Source organism: Sinocyclocheilus grahami, unplaced genomic scaffold, assembly GCF_001515645.1.
Source record: "Sinocyclocheilus grahami isolate Dianchi unplaced genomic scaffold, SAMN03320097.WGS_v1.1 scaffold2069.1, whole genome shotgun sequence".
Classification (NCBI taxonomy): domain Eukaryota; kingdom Metazoa; phylum Chordata; class Actinopteri; order Cypriniformes; family Cyprinidae; genus Sinocyclocheilus; species Sinocyclocheilus grahami.
This window is the reverse complement of record NW_015507248.1, coordinates 29,362-54,848: the sequence shown is the minus strand read 5'-3', so window position 1 is coordinate 54,848 and position 25,487 is coordinate 29,362. Positions and strand designations below refer to the sequence as shown.

General features: G+C 37.1%; 1 protein-coding gene across 1 annotated transcript in view; it reads right to left on the bottom strand.

Moving 5' to 3' along the window:
• Nucleotides 1-23,616, bottom strand: part of LOC107573919 (NT-3 growth factor receptor-like) — a 35,713-nt gene extending 12,097 nt beyond the window's left edge. The window contains exons 1-7 of the mRNA XM_016260376.1: nt 23,583-23,616; nt 23,403-23,491; nt 23,194-23,283; nt 22,992-23,094; nt 19,484-19,672; nt 5,608-5,738; nt 1,578-1,750 (exon numbers count right to left, since the gene is read on the bottom strand). Coding sequence (XP_016115862.1) covers nt 1,578-1,750; nt 5,608-5,738; nt 19,484-19,672; nt 22,992-23,094; nt 23,194-23,283; nt 23,403-23,491; nt 23,583-23,616 — 809 coding nt within the window. The remainder of the gene's footprint in view (nt 1-1,577; nt 1,751-5,607; nt 5,739-19,483; nt 19,673-22,991; nt 23,095-23,193; nt 23,284-23,402; nt 23,492-23,582) is intronic.
• Between the last annotated feature and the right edge of the window lie 1,871 nt (nt 23,617-25,487).

Genomic DNA, 25,487 nt, shown 5'->3' with positions numbered 1-25,487 from the left:
GAGTGCCTTGTGTTCGGGCTGGCCTACTCTCACGTTATCCTGAAACCCCGGCCTGGATATGTGCCCAAGGTTCCCACCACTCCCTTTCGAGATCAGGTGGTGAACCTGCAAGCCATCCAGCCTTGGCGTTGCTTGTCCCGTAAGAGCATTACACATATATGTGGACCGCACTCAGAGTTTCAGAAGCTCTGAGCAGCTCCTTGTCTGCTTTGGATGCCAGCAGAATGGGAAGGCTGTCTCCAAGCAGAGGTTGGCCCACTGGAAGGTGGATACCATTGCCTTGGTGTACCAAGCCCAAGGCGAGCCGTGCCCCCTGGGGGTGAGAGCCCGCTGCACTCGGAGTGTTACCTCCTCTTGGGTCTGGCGCACGGCGCCTCTTGGGCAGACATCTGTCAAGCTGCGGGCTGGGCAACACCTAACACCTTCGCAAGGTTTTACAACCTTCATGTAGAGTCGGATTCTTCCCGTGTGTTGGGTAACAGGTAATTGGTGGGAAGTTCTGGCTCGGTGTCACGCTTGCTGCGCCATTCCCCCTCACATGGGGATGTGAGAGCCTTTCTTCTCCCAGTAGAGTTCCCTGGTTGGCGAACCCTGGTCGAGCATCCTCCAGCACCCCTGGCAGTCAGACTTGGCCAGGCCAGGCCCAGAACTGGTGTTATCATGCCCGGAGTCCCGGCCAGCCCCTGTACTTGGCTAGGTGTCCATATGGCTTGATTCCCTACGGGTAATCCCATATGTGTATTCTTCCACGGTAAGGTTTCCCTCTCGGTAAACCCATGTCTTCCCTTGACAGACCCGCTCTGTCAGTCTCTTCTGGAAGTTGTTTCATCCCTACTCTAAGGTAGGACCTGCCTCAGAGACCCATTTCATATGTAGTACTGCCCCCTGGGTCAGTCCATATCAGTATTTCCACATGTCACCTCCCTATGGGTAGGATGTGGTCTCCGTTGCAATCTTTTCCCTTAAGGCTCGCTTCCCCATCGTTCTGCCAGTCTGAAAGAACAAATAGGAAATATTTGAAGCAATCTTTCACTGAAGGTTGAAATCCCTTCCAAAAACTTTTTTGTGGACGGAACAGCAGCATGGCCTTCTCCAGCAACGATGTACTCGCAGTTGGTCCCCTTCGGTACCAAGGTCAGTGAATTTGCGCTGGGGCTTTGGGAAGGTTACGACCTTAGCGTAGCTTTTGTGGCACGCCACGGCTTGTCAACAATTGCAGCACCACAGGGTTGTGATGGTGTTCAGGTTGTGGGTTACGTACGTAACCGAGACATTTACTACATTAAAAAAGCCATACATATGGAGCTTATGTGATGCAAACATCAAAATGTATTAGTTTACAAAGCATGTGCTATAGTACAAGCATTTTGAGGTCATAACATATTTTATTAATCAATAACCTGCCCTCATAATCATAATTTGTTAGAAAAAGAATAATAGTTGTTGGCGTTTTACTATCTCTAGTGTTAATTTCATCTGAAAAATGGAGTGAATTAATTTAAAGGTACATTTTTGGAGGCATATTTTTTCAAGGAGCCTGTGCTTTATATTTCCCACTGAAATCCCAATAAAAATACCTCAGAAACTTATTGAGGTCTCCATGCTTCATGTACTCAAACACCATGATGAGAGGGTCGCCGTCCACACACACGCCATAGAACTTCACAATGTGCTCGTGCTGGAGGTTGGTGAGGAGCTCGGCCTCCCGTTGGAAGTCTTTTCTGGCAGTCAGGGTGGGATCTTTGAGAGTCTGAGAAACAGAAAGTATGTTTACTCTAGGAGATGTACAGACAAGAACAAATGCATGGCGGAGAGCAGGATGCCACGCTTTTACTGAAGTCGTCCTCTAAGCAAGGAGAAATGAGATGGAGGTTAAACTAATATGCCTAATTGCATTTCAGGATGTCTGCCATAAACTGAAATGAGACAAAAACATACAACAAAAGTCCATAGCATGAATTCTCAAAACAAAAGTGGTGCAGTGCATAAACTGTTTCATGTTAAAGGCTAAGTTAAATGGAGAGTTTTCAAATAGAAGAATGAATATAAACAGGTAATAAATCAGAATGCAATGTCTTATTTTGCAGCATATTATTTGGATTTAAATTTTCAACATTTTGAAGTAGTATTTATAATTGCATTTGCTGAAAGCAGTTATCATTATGGTAAATATTTTTATTTTATTTTATAAAATGTTTTATTTAATTTATTTTTTTTGTTTATTCTTTCATTCATTCATACATACATACCGAATTGACTCACACATTTTTAGACCAAGATAAATTTGCTTTTACAGAAAATTTTCAGCATGCACAAGAAATTTGATGATACATTTTCAGTATGTCATACATTTTTAATTCTAAAAGTTTTAGTATTTTTATGTGCTTTTGTAATTTTTTTATTCCTTTTTTGTAAATATTGATATGTAGCTTTATTTTTATTTCTGTTTTAGTTTTAGTAGTTTTAGTGCTTCAGATTAAACTTATTTTATTTCAGTTAGTTACCATGGCAACATTTCTATTTTCTTGTTTTTTTTTTTTGTTTTGTTTTTTTTTTTACTTTTTAGTTTATCTAATATAAATATTTTATTTTATTTCTGCTGTATTTTAATTAACAAATAATTTTTAATAGTTTGTTAAAAATGGTTCTCTCAAAACTGAAAGTTACAACATTTATTCATACATCCTGATGTCAAATTTGCATGCTGTTATCAGGAAAGACAAAGCAATTGCATGGCTTTATCGGATGGCAGAAGAACATATTATAACAATTTTCAACATTCTGCAAGAATATATGTAATTTTCTTTCCTGACACAGCTTAACCTAACATTACATGCATTACATTTCCCATCTGACAAATTACATCTCACTTTCTGGGAAATGCAAATTTTTAGACCTAGATCAATTTGCTTTAATACATTTTTACCATATAGGAAATGTGATAACATTTTACTGTATATATCTACTGTATAATCCCAGGCAACTGTGTAGGATAGATATCCTTATTAAAGCATTTATAGCATAACAAAAACACAACCATTTAATCTTCCCAGGCACTCCAAAGCGCTTACTAGCCTTCTTACTGTGAGTCCTGCTCCTACCAATTAAATGATAACTTAGCCTGAATGGCACATGATGAAATTTGATTTTAATTACAGAATTCCCCTGATCTCCCTGACACAAGCAGAGGGAGGCATCATCAGAGAATGGCGTATATGACACAAATGGTGAAGCACTCATTTCCGTCAGGGTAAGTGCTAGCTCCATGCCACTCAACACAGTTCTGACGCACTGTCTTTCTGTCGCAGCGTCCTGCCAGGGAGCTGCCCTGACAGCCCCAGGTTCATAAAATATCCTCAAGACACTGGATTATTTTCACAGCATCTTCGGTTATCTTTATGATGTAATGGTTTCAATCGCTCTGGTGAGGTGGTACATTGGATTACAGGAGGAAGTTCAGATGTGGAGAATGCTTTCCAATGGTTAAATGACAATATTGGCATTAAGAAGTCGTTCTAGAAGACCTGTTCTCAAGGGCCCATATTTTACATTGGACATCAGTGGAAAACCAATATGTGGAGAGTGCTTTCCAATGGTTAAATGATGTTATTGGCCTTAGAAAGTTCTAGACCAGTTCTTAACTGGTTTTTCAAAAGCACCCATATTTTACATTGGACACAAAAATAGTTTGTGATAAAGTATAGACGATTTTGTCACTATACACAAACACACACACCCTTCTGCCATTCTATTAGGAATCAGTAAGAACACAAAACTGCATTCAGTTATTTTGGATTCAACAAGAGCAAGATGTACAGTAGGGTGATGCTCGGTTTTTAGTAGGGATGCACTGATGTATTTATCGATACAAAATAAGATATTTATCGGCCGATTTTTGATTCTTTTAAATCCATCGGCATATCGGAAATAGCATGAGAAGGGCCGATACCTGTTTATTAATTAACTGCATGGAGACAACAAGTTGCATGTCTGTTGCATAATCCAACATTTTTCTAAATAATTAAATACTTGCCAAAACAAAATAAATAGTAAAAATAGTTTGTCAGACGGCATAGTACGGCCTATTCAAACGTGACATCATCCAACGAGTGAAATGCCCACGCTCAGCTGTAAATTCATCATAGGTAAGTCACAATGGCAATGCAACAGCATTAGAGTTTATCCGAGGATGTCACAAACCGCCAAGCATTAGGCCTACATTTAAGTGAAAATGAATGGCAGGTAATATGCAGCTTTTTGTTTGAAACCAGTGTAGAACACGGATACACACAAGGTCACATCACACACCTGCAGCGTTTCTGTGAACGGAGAAAACAGAATACAACTATATAGGCTACATAAAAAGGAATATATTGTACTATACACAAAATATATTTCACTTAAATCATTAACAGGTTAACAAAACGAAAGAAAAAATTTGGGATGAGTTTCAGATAATTATAACGTGCTCCGAAGTTCACGGGGGGAAAAAATGAGATGGCAGAAAGACGTTTTCTTTATTTTGCAAAAGGTTTACAGTTTTGAATGATGTTTTGCTTCTATCTGTATGACCAACCAGCATTATGGAGTAACAGTTGGGAAAACAATGCAGTTATCGCGTCGGTGCCTCACACGCACATACAACAAATTTTTGCTAATTTGACATCGCAGTCTTTTCATTCATTCATCAAAATAAAATACAGTTAAAGAAACATAAAAAGTTACACCGCTCAATTTAATTAGTCCGTAGTACAGTCTGTGCCATTCAGTGTGACCAGTGCGTGCCTCACTGATGATATACTGTAGCCTAGGCTATGTGAAGGATGATGTTTTACGTAATGCGGGTGAAGAACAAAGCCTATAGTTTACATAATAAATAATAGGTTAACATCCAGATACTTTGCGAATATGGAAACATTTGGATTCGTGCAGAATGAGAGAGGTAGGCTTCAGTTTTGCTTTTAAAGGGTTAGTTCACCCAAAAATGAAAATTAGTCACCGGAAGTGAGAGAAAAGTGTTTATTACATTTTAAATGTGGATATTTTTCTTACAAAAATGCATGCATTCATTACAGAAGGCCTTTATTCACCCCCCGGAGCCGTGTGCGGCATGTTTTATTATGGATGCGCGCACTTTATTTGATGACTTGTGGACTGTTCAACTGCAACACCCGCTGACTGCAATGATAGAGCTTGGAATAGCCAGGACAATTTTTTATATAACTCCTATTGGAGTCGGTTTTTAATTTGTTTTTGGTTGATGCTTATATAGCCTAAATACACCTTTAGAGGATTTGTTGTGGAGAGAAGGGAACTAAAATAGCCTAATTGTGTTTGTAATTTTGCTTTTATTTACCATTATTTTAACCTACATTATTTCTGAATGTAATAATATAATGTAACATACAATATAATTAAAGCCTATAAAGTAAAAAAAGACATTTTGACCCAAACATTTTTAGATTGTGTGAAATGAGAGCAGGAATGTACTTTACTTTCATAATGCACATTCCTGGTAATGGAATGGAGTGCACAGGAGAAGTGCATCTATTCTGAGAAAAGGCAAAGCCAGAAGAAGGTGCTTTTAACTGCAAAAACATGCCTCACCTTCACAGCCACCAGCATCTTATCTTTGGTGGGGCTGAGGTTGTAACATTCGGCAAGAAACACCTTCCCGAAAGCTCCCTCGCCCAGCTCTCTCTTCAGAACAATGTCCCTTTGTTTAATATGCTGCACATCTGAAAGAGAAATGCAGAAAGAGAAAACCATAACGGCTTTTAAATTTGTGTTTTGTATTTCAAGGTCATCAGTTCACAGTGATGCAGCAAAATGAGACTGGATTGTAAAATGGTACTGTTTTAAAGGAATAGTCAGTGTTATTTCAGTATTTATATTATTGTTCTATCAAAATATGTATTTATATTTTGAATTAGCATTTATATTTTCAGTTTCATTTTAATTTTAGTAGAATTTTTAGTTGAAATTGTATCTGCTTTTGTCATTTTTATTTGTTTTAGTTTATTTAGCATTATTTTTTAAAGTTTTTGTAAAGTTTTGTAATTTCAGCACTTACATTTCAGTTAGTTGCCCACAAGATTAATTTAATAAACTAAAATGAAATAAACTGAAATAAAAATGAATAAAAACTATATAGATATTAAAAATGAAAAACAACAACAAAATGACTAAAACTAACTAAAATGAAAACTGAAAATGTAAGATTAAAAACTACTTTAAACTGTATCTGAGTGATATTAAAATAGCCAAGGTAACATTTCTAATTTCGTTTTTCATCTCATATTTATATTTTATTTGAGCTTTATTTAATTTAATTAATTCAAAATGATTTTTTAAAGGTTTTAGTTAACACTAACACATCGTATGGCAGTAGAATTGGAATATATCTGGAACAGTAACTTTTTTTTTTGTAAATGTGGTCACTATGAGTTGTTGTACAGCATGTCTTGTTTTACACAGAACATAGCATATAAGTTTGGAATTATTTATTTATTTATGTATTCATTTTGATGAATAAAAAAACGGAAGCACTGTCAGTGAATCTCATCAATGCCCATAATATTTGATCATACAATAATGAGAAAGGTCCAGGTATGCAATTATCCACATAATATCATCATAAGAGACAATGTCCCTCAGGAACAGGTGGCAAAAATGACTGTGGAAAAACGAGCCAAATGAATTATGAGTGACAGGTTACCTGTATGCGCCCGTTGTGCATGTTGTTTACGCATATGTGTACAAGTGTAAATAAATGCTTCAATCGTGAGTTGTTCGCATTGTGTAAAAGGTCAGTTCACATGCAGATGGTGTTCTAGAATTGCTGCTCGCAGTCACAGCTGGATATTTTCTGCGTGTTTTTTGTCTCCTCTGAGTTCTCTTTTTAAAAAAAAAAACAAGTGTGATGCAAATGAGAGTCAATTGTATAAAGGTCTCTTTTTGCCATCTGTTGGGAACTCACCTGGGACTTGTAATGCTTTGCCATCAATGTTCATTGTCATTTCCAATTATTTGTGTGAATTTAAAGTAGCTTAAAAGCAAAAATGCTTTACCACAAAAAAAAGGCTACAAATATGACTCTACACGAACATAACAGCCTCTCTTTTCCTGTATCTAATCTTGAACTTCAAATAAACACATCTACTCATTGGCCTCTACCAAACATTGCATTAATAAAGGCAAACGATTATGTATACATATAAGTTTCTAAATAAATCAACAGACACCACACAGGCTATTATTCACACACACACACACACACACACACACACACGATGTAAACATTTATCATATATCCTGTTATACTGCTGTCAGATCAAGATTATGTATACATATAAGTTTCTAAATAAATCAACAGACACCACACAGGCTATTATTCACACACACACACACACACACACACACACACACACACGATGTAAACATTTATCATATATCCTGTTATACTGCTGTCAGATCAGATATAACCCTTTGCGCATGTCCAAACCGAAATGATTTGTTGTACTGCTTCAACTTCTTGTGGTTGCTATGAAGTCACAGAGATATTGTGAATTATTATGCTTGGGTCACTGGGTCAGAGCTGCCATTCTGAGACAAAACAGTGTTTTGTAAAGAAAAAAAAAGATCATAAATAGTCCTGTACTTATCTGTTTTTATAAATCAGCATGTTCTGGGTAAACAAACGTACACTTTCAGAAAAAAGGTACAAAAGCTCTAACTGCACCTTTTCTAAAGGTACTGATATGTACCATTTGGGTACTAATATGTGCTCTTTAGATATTAATATGTACCTTTTAAGATACTAATATGCATCTTTTAGAGATAAATAAAATACAAAAAATTACCATTTGAAAAGGTAGCAACCCGGTGACAGCTTTTATACTTTTTTTCTGAGTGTAGAATAATGGGGAAAAAATAGCAATGCAAATTGAAGTGTGTTTGTGTATATATAATGCATTATATAAGTATTCATATAATGCCTTCTAACGCACCTTGTAATAAGTTGAATGTGCTTTTATAGCCTTTAGCTGTAACCAGAGTTTATATCATCTAATCATTTATAATACACAATTTCACAATAAGTATAATACTTATAAATGCACATTTATTGTTATAGCTTTAAAGAATATGATGCATCAAAGCAATATGATCAACAAGTACATCAGTCACATTCTAACATTTAAAAAATTTTATTGTTGCATTACTAGATGAGTATTGTAATGTTTTTGAATATAATAAATGTGATTTTATAAGTACAATTACTATGAAAAACAATATATGAAGCATTAAAATGTGGATTATGAATACTTTTATAAAACATATTCTGGTTTTAAGTTGTGTTTATTAAAATATTTAATTTGTTGACAAACTGTCAATAAAACAGCTTACGGCAAGGTTATATTTAGTACACCTTGCCATAAGGACAACAATAAATGTTTCTAATTACAATTATTAAGAAAAAATTGTTTTGTTTTTTAGAAAACTCATATATACTGGATAATGAATTTATGTTAAGTTAATTGCAGTGGTGGACAGTAACGGAGTAGTTTTACTTCGTTACTGTACTTAAGTAAATTTTTCAAGTATCTGTACTTTACTGGGGTAGCTTTATTTTGAGTAACTTTTACTTTTACTTCACTACATTCCAAAGCATAAGATCGTACTTTTTACTTTACTACATTTCATACAACATATCGTTACTCCTTATAATATATCATGTGCTCCGAGATGCAGAAGTGGTGTCTGATTCAAGAACGAACTGATTCTTTTCAATGAACCCGTTAAATCGGTTCGCAAATCGCACCAAACAATTCATTCACGAATTAGAATGAACCGATTGCAGCTGTTCTCGAGTCGACAACTCACTGATTCAAATTAACCGTTTAGTGCGAGTCTCCAGTGAACTGAATTCACAAGTAAGAACCTGGAGATCTTGTGAGCACGCGCGCGACTGATGCTGCTAAAAGTAAGTTATTAATGTCGAATTTTAGGATTAATTATTGTAACTGAAAATGATATATAGGGCAAAACTGTCAGTTGTTTGTGAACTAAATCTGCTGTAAAGGGTGATCTATTTAAGCCCACTAAAATGCTTCAATGCAGACACATCAACATCAGTGTCTCTATGTTTTAGGTAAAAAAAACGAAACATTAAAATAACACAGACTAAATAAAATAACTCATTCACGTTCATATTCCCACTCTGCCGTAACGTTAACAGTTTTATAAAAAAGTGCAACGCATTTAGTCCTATGTGACACATGTTTTTATATTGTTTATCAACAGTATACATTTTTATATTGTTTGGATTAACTAGCCGAGTAGACAGATATGAATATTTATTCATAACCATACCGAAAATAAGTAAATATTGTTAGCTGATGCTAACTGTCTAGCTAACAAGCTTGCTGGTGCTAAGTTGAGGTGATTTTTAGATATAAAGTCCAAATATTTTTATTCAACCATCTAGATAGATTACATCTGGGGGAAAATAAAGGATGTGATGTTCAGAACATGGTAACTACAGTAATTATCAGCGGGGTTAAGTTAGTTTTGTTTTCGATATTCGTGACACATTCAGCGATAAACGGCAATAACTCCAAAACGACTTGCCCTAAAAAAATCGAATCAATGTAATCGCCAAAAGGGCAAAGCTGATCATGTTTCACAGCCTCCCTTTTCATAATTTTCGCTCGATGTAATAAGCACTGCCCCGCACAAGCCGTCGCAATGTGCATTAAGCCGGGAGAGCTCGCTCTTCGCGCAGCTTTCGGTAAGGGACCGTGGGGAAAGTGCAAATTTTCTTCGTTTTTTGCTATGCCTCAGTGGGCGGTGTTTTTGTAAGTGGGACAGGGGACATCTTTCACAACCTTCAATTTGACAAAAAAAATCATTATGAAAATATAATTATATTTTCCTTAAGATGTTCTTCCTAACTTCAGGCCTTATTCTCATGTCATATATAACTGTGATGTTTTGCAAAACAACAAGCTTTAAAACATTTTTTTCTGACTGGTGAAAATCAGATGGTCAAATCTGTTTTCTCTCAGGTACATTGCAGTGTAAGCTTAATAGTGAACATTACTGCATCACTCTCATCAATGTAGTCCATATCAACAACAAAAATATATCTTGACTCCATATAGTGGTTATTTTGGGAAAATCCCAAGTATTTTGAGCAGTAATTTTCATAAAATTAAATTAAGTAGCCTATATAAAATTGCAAAATAAATCTATCACTACTTTTTTACTTAAGTACATAAAAAATGGAGTACTTTTGTACTTTCACTCAAGTAAAATTGAAAAAGGAGTACTTTTACTTTTACTGGAGTAATATTTTATTATACGTATCTGTACTTTTACTCAAGTACTTGATTTGTGTACTTCGTCCACCACTGGTTAATTGTTTATTAAAATATTGATAATCCACATTATGCCCCCTATTTTAACGATCTAAGTGCACGGCTCAGGGCACTCAGAGCGTGTCCAAATCCACTTTTGCTAGTTTAACGACTGGAAACGGTCGGCACGCCCGGGTGCATGGTCTAAACGGGTTGTACCTATTCTCTTAATGAGCTCGCGCCATGGCGGGTTCGCTATTTACATGGCGGAATGTAATTTTTCTTTTTCATTTTTAAAAATGTTTGTGTGCTGCTGCGTGTCCCTGTGTGTGTAATAAGCAAAGTGTACACGCGTTATGCACTGTTAATAAAACAGCTTAAGACAAGTATGGCACCTTGCCATAAAGACAACAGATGTTACTGATCAGAGACACTTGAGCCAGTGAGAGACATCCAGTAGCAAGTGCTACAATCACTGACGCTCAGAGACTCGAGCAGCAGGGCTCTAGCAGATTGAAGCAGGATCAGGTCAAGTCTGGAGCACCTTCCTGTCCCCCAAAACCTAATTTATATTAATTTGTTACATTAAGTGGTCCGCTGGATTTGTCCCATCCTCTGAGTGAACAATTACATGTGTACCTGCCGTAAGAGTCTGGGATGGGTTAAAGTAACCTTCAGCTTCCCACACAACCGGTAAAGCCCAGCTCCCCCCACTGCTTATTTACCACAACCCGTTTGTGGAAAGACTTTGAATTAGAAAGGTACTATCCCGAGACTCACCGTCATTTATTTATTCCTCATCCTGGCCGAACCTGTATGAGCCCCTGAAGGCTGAATTTAGGGGAGCACACAGGCAGGTGCATTTATCGCAGCAAAAATGTATAGAAATGTTAGAAATAGTGCCATTAATTCTTACTGAAGCAATCAAGATTTCTCAATTAAAAAGGAATTCCTCCAGTAATGCAGACCATTAATTTAAAATGCAAAACAAGCTTATTCTGAAAGTATCACTGTGGCGTTATAGCCATGAATATATATGAACCTAAACCAAGGTTCGTACAATATTCTGAATTGAATGTCTTTTGAGTTATAATTCAGTTTCTGAATTTGAATTGAGGAAAAAATAACAAATTTACATTTTCTGCATCTTAAGTAGACTTAAAATGAATCAAAATTCAGAGAAATTCACAAAATGAAATATCATTTTCAATTTGAAAAGAAATAAATTAAATGCAAATTTGAGGAACTAGAATTAAAATGAAATGAATTCAAAGAATTTCATAAATAGTGTGATTTTCAGCTAGGAATGTATAAATAAAAAAGAAAACAAATTTGGATTTAAGTATAAATAAATTCAAGGAAATTTACAAATATAATGTGCAGTTTTTAACTAGAAAAAAAAAAATACAAATTAGAATTTAAGAAAGTATAATTAAACTGTTGCGGGGCTGACAAGAATTTCTGAATTTGAATTGAGGAAAAAATAACAAATTTACATTTTCTGCATCTTAAGTAGACTTAAAATGAATCAAAATTCAGAGAAATTCACAAAATGAAATATCATTTTCAATTTGAAAAGAAATAAATTAAATGCAAATTTGAGGAACTAGAATTAAAATGAAATGAATTCAAAGAATTTCATAAATAGTGTGATTTTCAGCTAGGAATGTATAAATAAAAAAGAAAACAAATTTGGATTTAAGTATAAATAAATTCAAGGAAATTTACAAATATAATGTGCAGTTTTTAACTAGAAAAAAAAAATACAAATTAGAATTTAAGAAAGTATAATTAAACTGTTGCGGGGCTGACAAGACGCGAGATGTGCGGATCCATGTGCAAGCTTTATTAAAAGCAGAGGAGGTCAGAAACACAGGCAGGGTCGAACAGAGGCAAACAGGTATATGGCGGGCAAGACACAAGAATAGTTCTAGGGCTAGCGTAGGTCAACGATCGGCGAACAGAATCACAAGGGTGAGACTAGAGGGATAAATCAAACAAATGTAATGTGTATCCTTTTTAACTAGAAATAAAAAATGCAAAAGAAAATGAATGTATAAATAATAAAATGCTAATTTATTTAATTATTTTTCATTAATTTAGGGCAGTATATTTAAAATGAACTGAAATTCAAAGAAATTAAAAAATGTAACAAGTGTAAATTAATGCATAAATAATGCAAATTTGAATTTAAAACAGTATATTAAAATGAACTGAAATTCACAAATGCAATATGTTAATTTTTTCAACTAGAAAATAAATGTATAAATTAAATTAAAATTGACTTAAATTCAAAGAAATGCACAAATGCAATTTTAATTTTCAACTAGAAGAGGAGCATATAAATAAAACATGGTTTGATGAGATGGTAGTCCAATTATGAGCAGCAACAACAGATGGACTGAATCAGAATCTTTGTGAAGGTGTGCACATTCAGAGTTCCATTAAACCTGGCCTGCATTCATTTACAATGCCCTTTTTCTGAGCGCATGCCTTTGTCTTCTCACTCTCAAGCCTGATCAATTCAGCTTGTCATCAAATGTTACCTTGAAACAATGCAATCGAAGTAATTGTGTCCAGAACAATGAAGGTGCACACAGGAGACATCAGCATGGACATATCTTATCTAAACGTCCCGAGCAGTTCAATGTGAACAGGATGCAAAAACACAGTCACTGCTGGATACAAATATCAGCAGTCATTGTCACTAACCTGATGAAGTGGAGAAATTAATGGATATTGCAGGAGTACGATAAAATAATTGCTTTTCTCAACTGTATCTTTAAGACTGGTTATTTAAAATGGAAGTCATTGTTTTAATTTCTTACTTATATAATTGCAGCTTGGCTCTTGCTACACATTCATATGTGACTTTTTTGGAATGCATTAAGCTGTGGTAGGCTAGTATGTTTTTAAATATTATTATTATTCTAGTGACAAAGGCATCTGATAACAGTGATATTTTACTAATATTTTAGAATTTAAAATATCTATTGTCTATCTGGATATATTTTAAAATTTAATTTATTCCTGCGATGCAAAGCTGAATTTTCAGCATCATTACTCCAGTCTTCAGTGTCACATGATCCTTCAGAAATCATTCTAATATGCTGATTTGGTGCTAAGTTATTAGTAATGGTTCTTATAATTATCAGTGTTAAAACATGTGTTAGCAAAATTAAACATAAAAAGACTTATTTAAAAAAATAAAATAAAATTGTATTTATTTATTGCTGGATGGATGGATGGATCATTTATGACTTTTTGTTTTATTGGATAGACATAATCTGACAATCTAATAAATGTGCCAGACACAGCACTGCTCAAAATCATCCATATTTGCAATGCACAGTCAGGATCGTATATTTATAGCCTTTGTACTCACTGGAGCTCATTGTACATGCTAGTGCAATCCTCTAGAATACTGCTACCTGAATAATGATCTTCAGTCTATTGCATGTGATCCAGACGCTGTATTTCCCATGACTTATGCCAGAAATCCTAGTGGCAAATATTTCATGATTAATAATTTAATAAATTAAAGAGCCATCTCACAGAGAGAGAGAGAGAGAAAAAAAACAATTTCCCTTGCTCTTCTGAAATAAATGTGCTATGTTAACGTAGTCTTATGTTTCGTGATCTATGTGGCAAAAAGCAAAGTATATATATTCTTTTATATCTATATATCTATATTCTTGGATATAGGTGAAGCTAAACTCTAGGTGGTGTTAGTTGGTGCTAACCACCAACGGAGATGCTGTGTAGTTCAGGCATGAACTCTTCTTGGGTTGAAAAGGAAAGTAAATGCAGCACAACTCAATTGTAATTGCAGAATAGCTTGTGCGAGTCAGTCATCTTATGGATTCCTGAAAAGTCAGCATGTCATGGCTCAAGGGACACGCTTACTTGAATCCATGCAACAGCTTCCTTTCAACAGGGTTCGTACGGTCATGAAAAACCTGGAAAAGTCATGGAATTTTAAAACACCAATTTCCAGGCCTGGAAAAGTTTTGGAAAAATAAATAAACCCAGAAAGTTTTGGAAAAGTCATTGACATCTATTTCACAAAACTCTGTATAATAGAATTGTGTTTTATCAGGTCCTGAATTTCGGTGCAGGATTGCGCATAGGCTATATCGCATAGTTTTACTCATTCCTGCAACTTTTGACTTTAAAATGATGGATATTCACACATTTATTCAATAGCCTATAGCATGTAGGTTTGATGAGTAAATAATCAAACCTACAGACTGAGTCCAGTCCCCACAGACTGATCAAATTCAGCTGTATGCGTCTTCTCTCTTTTACTTTCTCTTCAAACGGCTTCACATCGACGCATCTTGTCTGCGCTACAAGAGCAGCTGCACGCTGCAATACAAGACTTTCACTCGCTTTTTGGGACAGTTGACAGAATAGTCACTTGCCTAATCGGGTCATTGCATCGTCAGAAAATGTTATTATTTATTTGCATGTCTTTTTAAGCCATTCGGTACTCGCGCGCTCCAGAGGCGGTGCGCAGTCACATCCAAAGTGCGCTCGTGCGTATATGAGTATTGAGTTTGCTACCAAATAAGCTCAGCAGAACCCTGCACGGGCCTCAAACATATGCCCTAGTCCGGCCCTTATCCGACATATTATCAGAATTACTGGCCAAGTCCGACTGGAGCCCGTGTCTTTTTTCTCTTTCTCTCTTCCCCAATTACACAGCTGCTGTTGTAGCCATTAAGATAGTTCAGTTTCGTTTTTAATGGCAAAAGTGGTTATATTTTCGTTTCTTTATGACGTTAATTTAGACATATGTTTGGAAAATGTTTTTGTTTGTTAAATTCAAGTTTTAGTTTTTTTAAAGTAACGACCAAGCGGCCAGTGGCAAACAGTGAGTTAATCATAGCCTATGTTTGATCAATTTAGCCTTTTCAAATCATCACCACTTGACTAAAATAAAATCTATAGGCCTATATAAAATGCTTTTAAAAAACAATGTTAGTTTAAATGGTTAACCTAGATAAATGTGTGCTATTAGGAGCGTATCCAATCGTTTGTGCAGAGAAGCTAAAGCACACTTTGGAGTCGCCAGCACGATCACTTGCATTTTTTTCTTATAACAGTGGAAACAACCAGTCGTTTTTGCTCATAAAAGTAAGAGTAATACATCATTTGGGACTGTTAAGGGTCTACTTTTATTTGTGTGCACTCACAATATCAGCATACGTTGTGCTTTTTAGAAAACAAACAGGATTTCATCCCCATAATAATTGATGGATATCTAAAATATAAACATAAGGAGGAAGCAAGCCTGATGCCTGGCCCGTGTCTGAGCTATGACGTGAAAATTGTACATACATAAGTTGGGCCGTTGGGCTCGGGCTGAAATGCAGGGCTCTAAAGAACCTGTGTGCTTGTTGCATTTAAGCAGCAAAAATACACACAAAATGACACCAAAATGGCCATCCATAATAAATTATAATATTCAGTGATGTGAAATGTGGAGTAAGGTCTGGCGGAGTTGCAGCTTGTACTTATTACTAAAACAAGAAAGCAAACGAGTAGCATTAATAGTCATTCATTTTAGTTAACATATGCTATGATAATTTGAACAGATTTTTATTCTTATTGTAAAATAATGGAACATTTAGGTCATGAATATTGTCTCAAAAGTCATGGAAAAGTCATGGAAATGTATTGGTAAAAATGTGTACGAACCCTGTTTCAAATACACCTACTGCAGCAGTCTACAGATAAAAAAGATCAAAGTTATATTTTTTATTTGTCAAAATTGCTGTATAAATTAAACTCTGTTTAAATGGGACATTTCACATTTGGCATATTTCATATAAAGAATTAAGCCTATTTTAGGATCAAATTTATAATTTTTTTCTTGAATTGTGACATTGATGAAAATTAAAGCCATTTTTCCATAAATTACCAGAATGCGTTCAGATTTTACTTTTGAGTTCCCATTAGATTTTGATTAATGTATTACAGTAAAAGAATACAATAATGCATTTTTTTTTTTATGAATTGTAGTTTAAATTTTGCAGTATAAAGTAATACTTTGTGTAAATAAAATCAAAATATGTTTAAATATATATAAAAAACATTATTTTAGATATTACAAATACAATAATGACAATGTTTTACAGGGTTTCTGCAGGTTTTATGGAGGTAAATTTAAGATTTTTTCAAAGACCTTTTAAGGTCAAGTAAAGAAAGTTTAAGGAATAAATTGAAGGGAACACAATGTCAATATGTTTTCTAAAGGTAAATGTCTATGGAACACACAATGTGTTGTATTAGCAATACTTAGCACTTTAAAACACAATCTCCATTATTCATTAATTTCACTCAAATCATTTTACAAAAACAAAAGCTTAAATAGCTCTGCTCCCAAATATGGAATACAGAAATAACTTTTACTTTTACTTTTGATCACACTGCAATGAAGTGATGTTCTTTATGAATATTTTTGTCTTGTTTTCCAATGTAAATTTCTAAATATTCTTAAATCAAGATACATTTTCTGTAGATGCAAAATTACATGCAAAATGCAAAATGACATATGAAGTCTTGCTGCAAATATCTGTCATATGGAGTCAGAAAAAAAATCTGCTTAATTTGACTGACAGATCTGCTCTTGTTTTAAGAATAAACTTAATTTGGTTCCATTTCTCAGAAAACAAATTCATATCATCTTTTTCCTTCAAAAGTAAATGCAATGTAAATCAGAAAATTGATTTAAGATTATTTAGATATTTGAACTGAGAAAACAAAACAAAAAAATACTGAGGAAGATATTCTCTTTTTTTGTTGCAGTTTATGCAACATTTAATGCTATGATTACACGAATTTAAGGCTTTCTGCTCTGATTTAAGGACTTTTTAAGACCAGCAGAAACCCTGTTATAATGATAATATGATAAATATCACAATGAAAAATTCACAATCACAGTCCTATAAATAGGCTTGATCTTATTTATGCTATACATATTATTTCTTCATTTTGATTTGGGGTTAAAATATGTCTTGTTTCACTTTTGTAAGATCTGCCCTGCAATGCAAATGCTCTAAGCTGAAGTCTGCATGTTGTATTCTTTATGGATTTGGACTGTGATTAGATTTCTAAAAATGTCAACTGTTAACTGGGTGAAACTGGTCTGATACCCAACCCATACTCCTCTCTCTACTACTGTAGTTTATGTTCTATCTATAAAAGAAATCATGAGCTGAACCTTGGACCATCTTTATATAAATGATTCAGCTTACTACAGCTTGCGCATAAAGTGCTTTCTAGTTGCCCAGAGCCCGAGAAGTAAAAATATACCCTCTCTTAAGCAGCTAACTGTCATTTAAATGTCACACACTCATCAGATGTGGGCACGCCATGATGGTTATGTATCTACAGCCATAAAGATTTTATGCCATCCATTATGCATAAAGAGTTTATTTAATTATGAGGGCAAAATGTGATTGTCCTCTGCCTTTGGATTCCTTTTTATAGTCGTCAGTTCACCCTGTGAATAAACCAGTTTTGTGCCTGGAATATAAATAGACCATGTGTGTTGATGTGTGCAAGTCTGTGTCTCCATATATACCATACTATGTCCTATAAATCAATCGGTGCCCCTTTTAGCTTTTTAAACTGGCAAACAAAAACACTTAGGCAAAGTCACAAGTATATTTGTTCCAATTAATTACATTAAAGGTCTAAACTAAGACACCATTTGCTCCAGAAAATTCATTTGAAAGGCTTCAGTCACAACGGACCCCCAAAATAGCAAATTAATATATTAATGATCTTATAAATCTTAGCAGGAGCGCTGCATTTCCATCCGGGCCATTTATACAAACAACAGAGTTGGCATTTGTTCCCATGCACTCTGCAATTAGTGCAAGCTACGGCTATCCAAAAGTCATCTATTTTTAACACTATTGTGCTAATTCACACATCTTCATAGTGACCCATAAACTGTGCTATATGATGAGGATATACTGTAGGCTAGTTAAAAGGTCTACAGTAGTGACCTTTCATAAACACAGAGATTATTTCCATCACCATTTAAAAATATTCTTTCTGAAATATGTGATATGTGGCCATGAATACATATTAAAAAAAATGTAATGTGTAAAATTCATGCGGCTTCCCTTAGAAGCACCACCTAGAGTCGCTAACGTGTCACTAGAGTTAAATTACAGTGGTATTTATAAACATTTTACTTCCGTTTACCTAAGTATGAGCAAAAAAGTTGGTGTATTATTTTATCCTTCAGGAATTAGATTTATTACCATTTAAAATGTTTCTACTATTTTAAAATGTAAATTTAAATTAATTTTCAGTAGCATTCCTCCAGTCTTCAGTGTCATGTGATCCTTCAGAAATCATTCTAATATGCCGATTTAGTGCTGTAGAAACATTTCATATCAATGTTGAAAACAGCTGTGCAGCGTAATAGTGGAAACTGAAACATTTGAATAGAAAATTCAAAATAACAGTATTTATTTGAAATATAAATCGTGTCAGGAGTGAATTCCAGGTTTGTGTGTGTAAAGAAACAAAAATCACTTTTGAAGTTGCGATGATTGACACCGTGGTAACCATAGCAACATTTTGGCATCTTAGTTTTGGTAATATTACAGTGACCAAAGACTCATTATGCTCAGAGATTTTAATTAAACCATCGTCAACAGAGCTGTCATGTTTTGTTTATGTTTGGAAGGTTGCTTGGCAGAGCGCGCTCTTGAAGGGTTGCCATGTCCACTTATTATAAGCAACACTTTTTTAAGCCTCTTCGGGTTTGTTGTTTGGGCACAGCTCATAAAACAATCCAGTTTATGGAGTTAATAAAGTAGGCAAGCCCAGGTCGCAATATTTTGGTATGTGGCTTATTTCCAAGATAACACATTTGGATTTAAGTTTATTATGGCCTTGTTCTTATTTGCTATTTTTTATAGCAAGATCCACTTACACTAATGAGTCAAATCGTACCTGGTTCACTGTGATTTCTTGCACTGCACATGCAGAAAAGAGACACAAATCTGATACGCATTTAAATACATCATTAACAACTAGTTGTTCAGTTCAGTCCATTACAAACTGTGTAGAATTTCTGCAAATGCGGTTGTACTCACAAGTGGTCGGCTTGTTGCAGTTGTGTCCATGTCGAAAGTACTGCGGGTTCTCGATGACAGGAATGCGACTCATGCCGATTACGACGGCATCAGGTCCCGCATCGAGAGAGCAGGGTGTGACAATACCATGGTTGACATGATGAAGAGGGCTTGCAGAGTCTTCCTCACCGCTGATGACTGCCACTGGGCCTGTAGAGCAAGCACAAAGTAATGATAAACCTACAACAGATTGAATGTTTTTTTGAAGTATTGAAAAATACAAAGATGGCTTTGATCCAAATCAAGCTCTGATTACTGTCTTTGTAAAGAGCCAAAGGAGACATTAGACTTTAAACACTAGCTAAATGGGATGACTTAACAACCATCGGCTCATTTCACAACATTAAACCTTCACAAGACTACAAAGACGTCAAAATCGCTTTCATCAAGTTTACGTGTTTATTCATTGTGAAATTGACTGGTTGAAAATCATCTAAATTTGCCGCCTGAGGGAAAGCCATTGAGCCGAACTGGGGAATTGGGAAGGAAGGAGGGTGTTACTGCTGGTAAACATATCATTTTCAACAAGCCCACCTCAAAACAGGACTCTTCAAAACAGCCGATTGTTCACAAGCATACTCAGGGGACCGGTTTAAATATGGCCAACCAAACAAATGATCAACACAGAGGGACTGAAGTACTGAATGTCGTCTCCTCAAATGTCTAAAATCTGTCTGTAATGCTTCAGACTTGGACAGATATCTATAAACCCACCTAATGAGCATTATTTCACTGAATTCATTCCAAGCTGAGCTCTTGGCGGTTAATGTTTGATGTGAAATTCTGTTATCCTAATGTGAAAATGAATCCCATTTATCTGAAAACCCAGATTTTCTAATGAAAATCTCTATAGCTCTGTTCCAAAACCTAGTGAGCTGCCTTTCTGAGGGCTGCAGCAATGAGTCCTAAAATCCACAAATAGAATTTCTGGTTCCATCGTCCTGATGTCAGTGGGTTTTTGGTTAAATGTCTGAAATGACCTCATGGTATGTTTGCGTTTCATTCTACAACATGAATATATCAGTAATATCCCACTCGTGATTTAAGCTTTTACGTTTCTTAAAAAGGTGGCAAGTGATCAAATTGAACTAGAGAGCTGGTTGAGAACATTAAATGTCATCACGACAAACAGGCAAATTCACTTTTACAGCCTAGTTATGTTTATAATGGAGCTCTTGCAAACTCTAATTTCTCAAATTTCAACTCTCACTTTGTAACTTGTAGATTTTAAATAAAGATTGAACGAGTTTAGAGCTTGGTGGTAGCGTCACTGAGGTCATTTATCTGCTGTAGTTTATAGCTTTAGCTGTTTACTTCTGACCATTGTATTTAGACTTGAGAATTCATGAAAGTTTTCAGCCAGTCTCAATTTTCAGTCTCACATTTCAGCCAGTCTCAATGTAGCACAGCAGCCCAGCCAAATGCAGTCTAAGTCAGTTGTGCAACATTCAAGTGAATGTGTTGATGCTTTTAACTTTAAAGTCATTGTCCAACATGATGTTACACCTCCACCTTTCTTTAGGGGTGATAAAAGTGATTAATTTACTGTGCATGAATGGGAAGACATGATATACAGTTATTTGAACAGTAAGAAATGCACTGATGACACTGAACACAGCAGCCCAGCCAAATGCAGTCTAAGTCAGTTGTGCAACATTCAAGTGAATGTGTTGATGCTTCTAACTTTAAAGTCATTGTCCAACAATGTTACACCTCCACCTTTCTTTAGGGGTGATAAAAGTGATTAATTTACTGTGCATGAATGGGAAGACATGATATACAGTTATTTGAACAGTAAGAAATGCACTGATGACACTGAAGCCTCTGATATCATCTTGAGCAGATTAGCAGGGAAAGCGAGGGATGTTGTCAAAGTGTCTTTGCGCAGTTTCCCAGGGCCGACCGCTACAGTGCTCCCTTGTACAGTGTTTGACATTCTGAAACGAAATTTCAGTGAGTTGACATATTCGAACATGCCTATGGCTGACTTTTACAACATGTTCCCTAAGACAGATGAGAGCTCAATGGACTATTGGATATGATTGAATAAGGCAATTGATGTGGCTGATGTTTGCGTAGGCGCAATAAGTGCGTTGAAGACCCTGCAGCTGAAGCTGTAATGATGTTTGTCTCTCACTGTCCAGATCCTGGCCTTGCTTTGTCTTTTCAGTTCAAGTCTGCTGAACAGTGGAGTGCTGCTGAGGTTCAAGAGAACTTCACGCTACTTACCTGTGTCCGCTTACCATCAGAACACTGTGACAGTCAGTGATGATCCTGTACCCAATTATCCCAAACAGCCCAAACTCTCATCAGGTCAGTCACAATGCTCAAATGATCAGCTCAACCCCAAAACATCTCCTTTTACTCCGAATGCTAGTATGCAGCAGTTGGTTGGCATGATGGATAAAGTTTTATCGCTATGCACTGCCTCACTGTCCCCGTCTCATCCTGGTAGAACTGTCAAAACTTCAGATCCCAAGTCCAGTGTGAGTTCAACATGTAGAGTGTGTCAGTCTACAGAGCACACCACGTATGCTCACTGCATGCGCCATAGGCTTTGTCGTAACTGCCTCAAACCTGGACACTTTAAGAGTAATTGCTCTGAGACGGCAGGCCTTGAACCGCTTTCTCCTACCACCCAGTTAAACTAAAAAGCCCATGAGTGGAGGGGGTAAGCATGGGCAGTGGTGAACTTCCCCTAAATGATGAGTCAGACCCACAAGAATTTTTTGTAAATAGTTGCAAGTTGTTGCCACCTGACAAAATCATGCTGTATGGGGGATCTCAAAAAATGTATGGCGCTAGTGATCTGTTCTATGCTCCTGTGACTGTTGGTGGCCAGTCCGTACTGAATGGTTTGCTTGATTCAGGCAGTATGGCTTGCACCCTGAGTACGGAAGGTGAATCCAAGTTGCGTGTCAATGGAGTTCTCCCTCAACCCTCAGTGATTCCTGGTAACATGGTCCTCGTTGGCTGTGGTGGTCTTACTATTCAGCCTAAGTGCACATATGACCTGGAAGTCGAAGTCTACGGATTTAAGTTCATCGTACCTACTTTACTAGTACCTGAACAGAAGGACGAGTTCATTATCGGCAGTAACGTCAACAAATGTGTGCTTCAGAAGATGAAAACCAAAAAGAAGTACTGGGAGCTCATGTCCTGTCAAAACAGCAACCCAGAATGTGAACAGTTTCTCGAGCTTTTGAGCTGTGTTTCCCGTTGTTCTGATTCCCCTCAAACTGAAAAACTTGGCTCAATGAAGCTTTGTCAACTTCAACAGTCACTTTACTTCCCAGGAGTGAGCACCTTGTGTGGGCAAAATTACCTGCCAACACTCATATTTCCCCAGGTAGCACGTCATTGTTGAACCCACTACTTCACATTCAAGACCACGTCATGTTCTTTTTGGACGTGTTGTGTCTCCTATGTGGGGTGATCGATGGGTACCGATGAAGATTCTGAATCCTACCCAGTCTCCGATAACTCTTGGACATAACACCAAGCTGGCAGATGTGTCCCCTTGTCTGGCAGTGGAAGATGTTTCTCTGGGTGTATCGATGGGTGTGAAGTCTCTAAGTCATGGAAGGAGGAGTTGGCGAGTCTTACAGTGTCCTATCACGGTGTTTTCTCCAGAGACAGACTTGACTGTGGAGAGGCGAAAGACTTCATACACAGAATTCATCTGTGCGATGAGCGCCCGTTCCGCCTGCCTTATCGCCGAATCCCTCCCGCCCACTACCAAAAGTTGAGAGAGGTTCTTTCTGAAATGGAAGAGAAATGCATTATTAGTAAATCCGTCAGCGAATATGCATCTCCTTTGGTAATGGTTTGGAAGAAGGATGGATCTATGAGAGTCTGTACTGATTTTCGCTGGCTTAACGCGAAGACTATCAAGGATGCTCATCCTTTGCCACACCAGGCAGATTGCCTGGCTGCTCTTGGTGGCAATCTTCTTTTCAGCTCTATGGACTTAACATCAGAATTTTACAACATCCCATTCCATGTGTCTGAACGGCATTACACAGCGTTCACAACACCCATGGAATTGTATGAATATAACCGCCTTCCCCAGGGCCTGTGTAACAGTCCGGCATCCTTTATGTGCATGATGCTCAGCATTTTTGGAAATCTCAACTTTTGATTTGCTGATTTTTGCCCATTCTGAACAGGAGGCCTTGAAACGCTTGGAAGTGGTGTTTTCTAGGTTGAGAGCTAGTAATCTGAAGTTGGCTCCATCAAGTTTCTGGCCATGTGATCAGCAGTTCTGGAGTTTCTGTGGATGAAGACAAAGTAGCAGTAATTTCTGCCTTTCAGAAGAAAGATCTCATGAAAGAGGATGAGGCTTCACACCTTCGCCAAAGAAAATAAGATCATTTCTGGGCATGGTTCTGTACTACCAAAGCTACATCCCTGGATGTTCACGAATCGCAAAGCCACTGTTCAATTTGACGGCTGGACAAAAACATTTGGCGAGAGGCACAAGCAGTCGTAATAGAGCTGGCACTTTCCGCGAGTTGTCTCCCTAAGTCTGGAATCCTGTCTGTGATGTCGCCTTTGAGGAGTTGAAAAGAGCCCTTGTCCAGAGTGTCGTGCTCGCTCACCCTGACTTTGAGCGCCCCTTTATTCTCTGCACTGACGTGTCGTTGGATGGCCTAGGTGCAGTGCTTTCTCAAGTTCCCATTGGCGAGGATAAAGCACGTCCTATAGCCTTCGCCAGCAAGTCTCTGAGCCGCAGCCAAGCCAATTACCCTGCAGAAAGACTGGAGTTCTTGGCTCTCAAGTGGTCCATATGTGACAAGTTCAGCCATTGGCTTAAAGGCCATGAGTTCACTGTATGGACTGATAACAACCCGCTCACGTATATAATGACCAAACCTAAGTTAGATGCATGTGAGCAGCGCTGGGTTTCAAAGCTTGCCCCATACAATTTTAAAATCAAGTATGTCCCTGGAAGGTTGAATGTGGTGGCGGATGCGCTCAGTCGTGACCCATTTGTCAAGCCAGTGAGTCAACGTGTTCTGTCCGAACCTTACTCTGAACTGCTGAAGCATGTACACAGTATGGAAGATGATTCTGTGCAGAAAACATTCCGTCTTACATGCCAGCCACAGACACTTGACACTGAACTCAACCAAAGCTCTGAGAGGGATATTTCCATGACTGCTGAAGATGTGTCGTCTATCTTGTCATCTTGTGATTCAGGAACTGTATCCAGAGCAACATCCCTGGCTGATCACTTGAGTTCATTGATTCCCGACTGTCAAGATGTAACCCATGCCTTTTCATTGTCTGAATTGCAGAGTCAGCAGCACAATGATTCAGTTATTTCAACGGTGGCCTTTTATGTCAGCAGAAAGCACAGAACTTCCAGGCGTGAGCGTACAAATTAGGATTTGCATGTTTTAAGATTGTTGAAGCAGTGGGACAAACTGTTTTTGCTTAATGACATTCTCCACCGAGCCGTTAAAGATCCACTCACGAAGCATAAGAAGTTTCAGTTTGTTCTGCCTGATTCCCTGAAACAGCAAGCTCTTTCTGGTGTTCATGATTTGGCCGGTCACCAAGGGCAGCCCCGTACCCAGTCCTTAGCTCGCCAGAGGTTCTATTGGCCTGGGATGGAACGTGATGTGCGTGATTATGTCAAGACTTGTACCCTTTGTGTCCTAAGTAAAACTCCAGAGCCAGCGGCAAGAGCAACCTTGGAGAGCATCAAGACCACTGCCCCATTGGAGCTTGTTTGCATTGATTTCTGGGCTGCTGAGGATAGGCACAATAAATCTGTGGATGTCTTGGTAATCACGGATCATTTCACCAAGCTAGCGCACGCATTTCCTTGTCGAAACCAGTCTGCTACTTTGGGATGGCTTCTTCTGCATTTATGGCTTTCCTCAGCGTCTCCATTCGGACCAGGGTGCCAGTTTTGAGAGCAAGATGATAGCAGAACTTCTTGATCTTGCCGGTGTAG